Source organism: Harpia harpyja, chromosome 12, assembly GCF_026419915.1.
Source record: "Harpia harpyja isolate bHarHar1 chromosome 12, bHarHar1 primary haplotype, whole genome shotgun sequence".
NCBI lineage: Eukaryota > Metazoa > Chordata > Aves > Accipitriformes > Accipitridae > Harpia > Harpia harpyja.
Window position 1 is genome coordinate 24,762,862 of NC_068951.1, and position 9,480 is coordinate 24,772,341.

Genomic DNA, 9,480 nt, shown 5'->3' on the forward strand with positions numbered 1-9,480 from the left:
ATTGCTCAGGGTAATGGTGACACTGACGATGAAGTCTTATTTCTGCAGCCTTTGTACTTTGCTTCATCAGACATTGCCTCACCAAAAATCATCCCCACCCCACTTAGCAGAGATGAGCTGCTGAAGAATACCACCAGGAAAAACCACTTTTAAACTATAATCCTGGAAATGCTTATGCCTGAGCTGTCCTAGTGAAAACCATGCCTGACTCACAGAGTTACACAAGCACATCTTCTGTGAAAGAGCCGGAGCTTTTCCAGAACATCCACTGCAGGTCTTAACAGGAGCTCAAGAGACATTTCAAGTGTCCAGGTAATCTACTGAATAATAAAGGCTCTGTGTATACTTATGTATACATGTAACAGCCATTTCATGAAATGGGAAATAATATTTTTTATTAGACAAAAACGTGATGTTACCTACAGGGTGAGTTCTCTGCTTGCCTTGGAGCCTGCCTCTTTCTTTGTGGTAGCCATTGTGAGAGAGGGCGAGGAACCCGTCTGCAGGGCTTCCCCTCTTCTTCATCGGAGCTTCCCAGAGCTGCTGCTACTCACACACAAAGGTTCAATTTTGTATTTTTTTAGAGCTTCATCATAGAATCTGTCTTAGCTGGACAGATCATTTATCTTCCTCCCGCTGCCAAGAGATACATAACCATTAATTAAGCGGGGCCCGATTTTCACTATAGGTAATGCATTTACTGCCCTGGCTGACTTCAGCAAGCTCTTCAGGTACGCACTGCTCTTAAAGATAATGCCAGTCAGCGTTCTTATAGCCAGCAAAACCAGCAGTGTATGCTACCAACTTATTCTACGGTAAGCTGCAGAAGAGTTGTCTGTAGAAGTAAAAAATGTATGTTTCCGTTTCAAATTAGTATGACTTTATCAACTGCCACAAAGAAACACAGTCTCTTGTCCAGAAATAATTTATTCATCAACAATAAAACACTGAATAGAAAAAGCCTTGTAAATAAAACTATATATATATAATGCTTTATTTTTTTTATTTGATACTCCACAAAAAACACTACAGACAGTAACAAAATAATCCAATTAATCTTAAAAATTTCAAATTATAATTGTCACTCTTCATTTATCATGTTTTATTAACAATGCGAAGGTCATTTGTTTACATATTATAGTTTTACTTGATTTCATTAAATTGTTTCTTAAAACACTCGAAGCAATTTCTTGTTTGCCCCATAATTTATAACATATATATCAATAAACAATATAACAGCTCTGAGAAAGATATGCAGACTGTTCAATGGTAAGTAGTCTACCATGGGTTGTTTAGTGGGAGAGTGGGAATAAATCACAACTGAATTGGGATAGAAGTCAACACATTGAAGAGAAATAATATTTGGGGAACAATTACATATTTTCCATTGCCCGCTTAGTAATGTGATCTCTTTCAAGCTCTGATTTCTCCTGTTTTAGGTACTCTAGCACCTTTGCTAGCATATCCTCATCCAGATACTGCCTGTTCTGCGTGTCATCGGTTTCCCCGGCCATGGAAAGCCTTTTGCTGAGCGAAGCCAACTTCGCGGCCTCCTGTGGCCCCAGCCGGCTCAGGTGCTCTCTGATGGCCTGCTCCAGCCGGTCGTCCTCCTGCAGGTCGCTCTCAGAAGCTGGAAGTGGGACTCGTTTCATCTGGTTCATATTGATTACTTCAGGATATTTTGCCAACACCTTTGCCAAGTAATCGGCCAGCTCTTCGTCCTTCTCGTTCAGTTTCTCATACTCCATTTGTCGCCTTTCCAAATCATTCATCCAGGCAGCTTTAGGAAGTGGGTGTCCTTTCAACCTTCTGGGAATGTAAGACAGTCTCGGCAAATCATTTTCTTGATTAAGACGATTTAGTAAGTAGGAGGGATTCTGATTAGCTAAATTGTCAGTTCCCAGAAGACTGACAATATCTTCAATATTGAGGTCTTCAGGTAGATTTTCTGGAATAACATTAAGAGGTTGCTTCATGTACCCATTTTTAGAGTTTACATTATTTTTAAATATATCACTCTGTCCTAGATTGGTTTCAACGATCTCGTCGAGATCTTCTGGGAATTCTACTTCCTGCTCAGCTTCCAACCTTTCACTCTGAAGCTGCTTTTTTTCTCCAGCTTTCAACATGTCTATTAAATCCTCAGGAGGAATTTGTAAATTCCTTGAGATTTCTATCAGCTGAGCTATAGACTGAGGATTGAGTTGCTTATCCAAAAATGTGGGTCCTCTTTTTTCCTCAAGTTCTCCTCCAGTCCTTAATTTCCTATTCCCAGCACCGCCGATCAGCCTCTTCAGGTAATAATTCATTAGCTTTGAAACATCCTCTGACATTTGATCTTTATTGTCTCTTCTTATTTCATCCTCAAGTAAGCCGAGTTTCGCTGATCTTTTCATTTCGTCATCAATCTCCTCTTCATGTTTATCGATTTCCTCTTTGCTATCTTTTATCTCTTCCTGGGTTTGACTTTCCACTTTTTCCTCTATGGGATTCCAATCTTCTCCTCCAACCACATCTTCATAGGCAATGTTATTCACTTTATATACATCATCTTCATCATCTGTATACAATTTCTGATCCTCATCCAGCCTTTCTTTCTTGTGGTTATTGGGTCCTGCCATCTTCCCCAACTCCTGAAACACAGACTCCAACGTAGCAAGGCTTTGGGGCGTGTATTGCTCTTCCACTATTTCATTAGTACGCTTGAAAGGACTGTCTCTTGAACTGTCTTCATAGTGCCCAAGTGGCATTTTGAGATATTTTTGCCACCTCTCAGGCCACTTGTAAGCCTCGTAATCATCAGCTACTCCAGCTGCAAAGTTGTTATCTGAACTCAGACCAAAAGGTTTATTCTCCCTTGGGCCAGCTTTTGACTCTTTCTCAGCTTGCCGCAAAGCTTCCAACATTACCTTAACCCATTGGGACTCATCTTCAGGCAAAGAATCCCTTACATTATCTGGTAGGTGAACCTGATCTTTGCTTTCTTTCTGTTGCAGGAGATACGGGACACTTTGATAAGAGTTGTAATCAGGGCTGCTTTCTCCCTTGTTAGTTTGCTTGCGAAGATCTTCTATGTATTCCAAAGCCTTGATCATATCGGGATTTGGGAACCTTTGTAAGTTTTTCATTACATAGTCTGGATCTTTCTGAAGCAGCTGATGCTGCTGGAAGGAAGCTGCATCAACCCAATAGATTAGGACAAAGAAAAAGGTGAGAGCGCAGGCTGCTCCAAGCTGGAAGGTTTTAGTTTCTGCCATATTTAAAGTATTTCCTTGAAATAAAGAAGAAGAAAAAAGAAACTGTTAACATATGGAGACAGACTTAGGAAACTGAGAAATAAAATAGAGCTTGTTATTTTAAACTGGAACTCATAATGAAGAATACCACCAGTACTACACATACTTTTATTAATTATGGAAACCTGATATAACTCGTACATGGAAGCCATATATTTGGGGGGAAATCTGAGATTTTCTGAATCTTTCCTATGATTCTTCAGTTTACTGGGAACTATTGGTTTCCTATGCTAGAAATTTCTTATCTCTATGCTCACTGTACATCAGTTTTCCAACAACAGCAGCACCAAAGTATAAAATACAAAGCTGTATAGCTCATGAAATGCCCATAGAGGAATCTCAATGTCATTTTGATTATGAAAAGGAAGGCTTCAAATGGTAAAATCAGCATATCCATATATTTAAATGCTGCTCAAAATATTAATATTTAAACTACATACAGAATTCTTTTTTGAGATTGTTCCATAGGGCATCTAATTTCATGCCAGGGTCATACTGCTGAATGGTGCTAGACTGCAATAAAATTAATGTAATGAAGTGGAGAACATGGCATATAAAATGAGTTGCAAGTTTATTTCTGTCATTACTGTTAGTGTTATTACTTCCTTTTTTGCTCTTTCATTAAAAAAAATACATTATTTGTATTACAGGTGAATTTTAGTTAAGAGGCTCTATGAGTGAACCATTTTCCTATGGGCAATGATCCCCTATAAGAAGGACAAACTACAATTTATCCTAAAGGAACAATATCATTTTACTGAATCCTTTAAAACCCATCTTGGAAATGAGCTCGAGTAGGTAGGTTCTGAGTGGTGATTTCATTCATTCATTGACTTCAGCAGAAATTGAATCAGGTCCCAGGACAGGCAGAAATGTGACCATTGGCAAAAGTGAGCTAAATTCACTTAGAATAGATCAGTAAAAGCCCAAGTCTAGTCAGTCTGCCCAGCTTACACCAGCCAACAATAAACTCTGGAACAGAAGTGGGAAAAATATGCCTCCAGCTGAATTAAGAAGATTACAGCACTGCTGCGTATGAGGATACAGCTGCACAAGCCCAGTCATGCAGGGAGCTGAGCACCCTCCACCCAGTGAATGGAAAAATTGCCATCACTCATTTGCTAGGAGATGCTCAGGCACTGATATGCTGGGGCCATGAGACAGATTAGACTCTTTTCTGATCCAGTTACATTAACAGATGTAGTACAATAATGGGAAAGAAAAGATAAAGATAGAAACCTCTTTGATTAATTGACCTATTTTGGTTCCTTTGGTTTTTGGCTTGGTAAAAGCATCCTGTTGAGACGTTGGTGATTCATGGCAGACTGAAAGAGCTATGTATACCACTATTTACCCACTGCTGTATGTAGAAAGTGAGCGTGAATATGCTCATTTCAGCTCACTTGTAGATTTTTCCGCTCAGTTTTTGTTCCTAACATAATGTGACTTAACTAAATAATTAAAGCAGTATCAGTTCGGAGAGCTGCTTTTTCCCCCTCAGTATGCCTGGACAAGCTAACAGCCGTACTAGCAAACTATTTCCCCAGACATTTCTGACTACTCAAGCCTGGATACGTTTGAGCATTGATTTCACAAAGGATTAGTTCAGAAGAGCTGATAAGAAGGTCCCACCCTCCAGATCTGAGTTTGCCCTGAAACAAAGCCAACACATCGCTTCATTTTCTGTCACAGAAAAGGCACTAGTCCTATACATAAATGTATACCTCCATGAAAAAAAAAGCACTTTGCTGCTTATTGTAGCAAATAAATGAAGTTAAGACTTTCTTTTCCAGCAGAGAGAGTGGTTATTAACAGAGTTAGTTTGATTAGTGCATGAGAAACGGTCCTTTCCGAGGGGTGGGGGAAGGGAGAGTTGTTCCATAATTATCTGCCGGGCACCTCCCACTCACAGAGACCAGGAACTCAACCTCCCTCACTGCACACAATTATGTATTGTTACAGCCTTTGTAAGAGTCGTCAGCAGCCCGTTAAAATCAAATTGCGCGTAGCCAGGCAAAGTTTCGTTTACTGTTCCACAAGGATGGTGCTCAACTGGCTATTTCCTTTGCAGGAATAACAGGTCATTGGCTCCTCTCTAAATATTTTGGGTGCATTTGTCTCTAGATCAATTTTCACTTCTAGTTTATTGCTAGATGATACTTGAAAGCCTTGTCAAATGGATTTGGGAATGATGTCTTTTAAAAGCTTTGAGTTCAGGTCATAAAGCCCTGTCATTAAATATACTGCGTTATCTAGGGTAAGAGGACTCCTCCCCAGTCTTTCAGACTTTAATTCCATATTTTTTTGGAAAACAGGGGACATTTTAGACTATCTTTAGGATCTATAGCAAAATATTCTCTTCTGTGCCTCTCAAAGGACAATATGCTAAAATGGCTGTTTTGTCTACAGATGGATAATTGTCAAGCTAGCCTAGATGGGGAGCATATTTTCTCCTCTATTAGCACCTAACAAGCAGGAAAATCATCTTTTGGCCAACAAACGTGGAAGTTCCTATTTGCAAGATGAGGCAATCGAGTTCGCAATTTAACAACACGTACAAAGGCAATACAGACTGACAGAAGTTCCCCCCAAAACAGACAAAAAAATAAATGTCCTTTCTGGGATGTTTCCATGGTAGCAGTAATTTTCTCTCTCGATCTCTCTCAGCAGTTGTCTCTGATAGGAATGTAATGTTTCCAGTGAAAATTTGTGTTGAAAACTCATAAGCTTTCCTATTGATGAGTCCCTGCCCTGAGAGTCTGAGGGGGGAATCCGACAGCAGTTTTCCACAAGGAAAACAAAGAAATATATCACGCGCTTTTCCTCCCTTTTACGTTTGCAATAAATAACATGACCGCAGTAAATCTGCTTTTGTTTAAAGCATATCTAACCCTTTACCCTGTGCAAGGGACTCAAAACACGAACAAGATAACGGCGGGGCGAGGAGAGGGGGAAAAAACGCAAACCCTAAGCAGTTCTGAATGACTATAATGACCGTTTGTATAAGTATACATCTGGCGAGTTAGTCAGACTGTGTTTGCACCCAAGGTAACCTCTCCTCCTATATTTTGACGCGGCTGAAGTGCCATGTCGGCGAGCCAGCGCGACCGAACCCAGTTGCGAACAGAAACGCTACGCTTCCCGGCTTTGGCCACGAACGATGCTGGTAAGACACAGATATTTCAGACACATGATAATTACAGGTCTGTATGTTATAGACACGTGTGTCCTTGCACACATGGGCTGCCACCCCATCCACTTGCTGCCCTAACCCGTTGTTGCACTTAACCTCCTGCTTTTCGGTTGTGGATTCCTACCCGGCAGGCGGCCGAGCCCCGCCGGGCAGCCGAGGGGAGGCGGCGCAAGGGTCGGTTCCCCAGCCCCCCCGCCGCCCCCACCCCGCCCCGGCCGCCGCCCGCGGCGGGCCCGGCCGCCCCGCGGAGCCCGGCGCAGCCCCTACCTGCCGCCGCCGCTCCCGCTCCCGCCGCCGCCGCCGCCGCCGCCGCCTTCAGCACCCGGACAGCGCCCGCTTATACCGCCCTCGCCGCGCCTGACGTCAGCCGCGCCGCCACGCCCCGCCCGGGCGGCGGAGCCTCGGCCGGGCCGCGCCGGCGGAAAGCGGGGGGGTGGCCGCGGGACCCTCCCCGGGGGCAGGCTGGGGAGCAACACCCCCCCCCCCCACCCCCGCCAAGGAGTGGGTGTTCAAAGGGGCAAATAAATTAAAAGGGGGACGGGGGGCATGCGACAAAAAAGGGGCAAAAAAAAGAAAAAAGGGGTGAAAAGGAAAAAAGAAAACAGACCCCCAAAACAGGAAAAAAGAGAAAGGACGGGGAAACGCAGAAAGAGGGGGGGAACGAAAAAAAGGGCTGGAAAGAAAAGAAACGGGAAGGGTACAGCCAGCGCCTTCTGCTCCTCAGCCCCACAGCCCAGGGGCGGGCGGTGAGGAGCGGGGAGGGGGAACTTTACTAAGCTGACCACCGTCTCGGGTTTGGAGGCGAGGGCCGCGCCACAGCAGGGGCACACGGCCCGGTCTGCCGGCCGGGAGCGCGGCGAGGCCGCACAGGGACGGGAGGTGAGCGTGAGCCAAGCGGCGAGGAGGACCGCGTGCCGGGGCGGCGGGGCGCGAAGGTCGGCGTGCGCGTGTGGGCACGGGGGTGCGCCTCACTGTGCCCGTGCCTTTTGCGGGAGCTGGGCTTTCAACAGCTAGTCTGTGTGTGGATTTTTTTTTTTTTTTTTAATCCGTTGAACGAGCCATTGTAGCACAGTTCTGGCTTTGTGACAGGGTAGGGACAATTCCCGGCATTCGTGGCCTCGTCGTCAGGCGTGGGAGGCCCAGGAGCTCTGCACCAGCTAGAGCGCCCTACTGAGGGCTGGGCTCTCCCGGGGAGGAGGGGAGGGCTGAGTTGGGGAATGAAACCCCTCCATTGTATGCCTGAGATATAGATAGATGGAAAAACTGAAGCATGTCAGGGAAAGATAAGGCAAAAGGCGCGTGGGCAGCGGTGCAGGAGGGGGCAAGCACCCCACTCCTGCAGGGCTCTGCCGGTGGCTGCGGCATGGGACCGGGGCCCTGCTGCCACGCTCCCGGCTTCGCCCCGCTCCCCCGGGTGCAGATGCAGCCAGAGAGGGACTACCCGCCTATGGCACCACTGCCAGGCACTGCTGGCCATGCCCTTGCAGTTTTAACTCCATTCTCAGCACTCTGCACGCAAAAAGGCCAGCGCTTGCACACCTAGATCACTAGGGTGAGTAAAAACCACCGTGCCATAAATCAGAACACATGAAATGTAACACGTTGCTTCAGCTGCTGCTCTGGGTTTTAGCTCGTTCCTGCTGCTTCCTTTCTATTCCAGAAAGGTTGTTTTACTTTGGCTTTTAAATAAGGACTACTTTTCCCCCCAGATAAATCTTACCTGACAATTTTGACCTTTTACAGCAGAAAATGCAAAAAACTAGGATGACTGTACCTTCCAAACCAATAAATGTTACAAAATTATATTGTCGTAAGAACAGCAAGGTAGAAATAATTGCAGCCATGAACAGACAAAAGGACTATCCTTGCTGCATTTGTTGTAGTTGAAATGGAGATATGGAAGCCTCTCATTTCACATCACATAGAGTTATGAGTGAAATATAAGACCGGTTTTTGTGCTGAAACTCTTCAGCAGCAGATTTATTCAGGCCCCAGATACCATCCAAAATGCTCGCTTTCATCACTGCACCCAGGAAGAAAAGAGCCAAAAGAGAAGTTTACATTAGGACCCATGATAGCATCCCTGAAGAAGGGAAACAGAAAGACATCGGCTGCAGTAAGCAGAAAGGGAGGTTCAAGTTCCCCCCAAGCAGCTGGGAACTGTATTGCTGAACACCACATCCCCCTTCAGCAAGGCTCTGCATGCCCACAAAACATATAGCTGCAGACATTGTTATTGCTAATACACCTTAGTCCATGGAGAAAATAGTCATTGTGATCAAAACAAAACAGAAACCCAAAACCAAAAGCCCCCGAGAACCCAAGAAAAAGGCTCAATTTAGATTTTTCAGGAATTTTCTTGTGCCTCTGCAGGTATTTCCAACAGACTCTTGTTTTGTGCCTTCTGCCACCAAACGCCTAACATTTATCTAGCAAATTCTCTCCCATGAAATCATCCTGCTGCCCCCCCATCCATCTATCCCTGATCTTCAGCATCAGTGCATATTTCAGACAACCCAGATTAATTGGCACATCAGCACGATTCCTTCCTCTGCTCCTTAAGCACTCACTTGAGATTTACAGCGTGTGAAGTCAGGCAGACACTTGGCTTAGGTCTCTGCTGTGGCTATTTTGGGTTCAGTGGATAAAATTTACTGAAGGGTATCCATAATTCAGCCGTCAATTTTACTCCACATCAAAAAGTGTTGCCTAGACTTTGTGCTTATGATTGATTGCATCCGCACAGTCCTACAAGGAGGGCCTTAGTGAATGTACTTTTTTTTGTCATATCGAGTGTATGGCATTCTTTTCCTCAGAATGAGTCATGCAACAGAAAATTTGATCTGTTCTGTCATTAGAAGTTCCATGGCATTTTACACAAGAGTAAGATCACATCACGGCCTCTCTGAATTTTAGGAAATTGCATTAGAACTAGCTCAATGTCAACTGTTTAACCAGAGTAGCTTGGTAATCTTGTTTTTCTGAGCACAT

The 9,480-nt window shown here is 44.5% G+C and overlaps 1 protein-coding gene across 1 annotated transcript; it reads right to left on the reverse strand.

Annotated features, from left to right (window-relative positions):
- Window positions 1-909: 909 nt before the first annotated feature.
- On the reverse strand, window positions 910-6,816 carry SCG2 (secretogranin II). The gene is made up of 2 exons (XM_052804710.1): window positions 6,757-6,816; window positions 910-3,271 (listed from the first exon to the last, which is right to left on the reverse strand). The coding sequence occupies exon 2, from the start codon at window positions 3,255-3,257 to the stop codon at window positions 1,374-1,376; it is 1,884 nt and encodes a 627-aa protein (XP_052660670.1). The 5' UTR covers window positions 3,258-3,271; window positions 6,757-6,816; the 3' UTR covers window positions 910-1,373.
- Window positions 6,817-9,480: the final 2,664 nt, after the last annotated feature.

Bases quoted from the DNA above. Each gene is read 5' to 3' on its own strand.
- SCG2 (XM_052804710.1), bottom strand. From the start codon at position 3,257: ATGGCAGAAACTAAAACCTTCCAGCTTGGAGCAGCCTGCGCTCTCACC.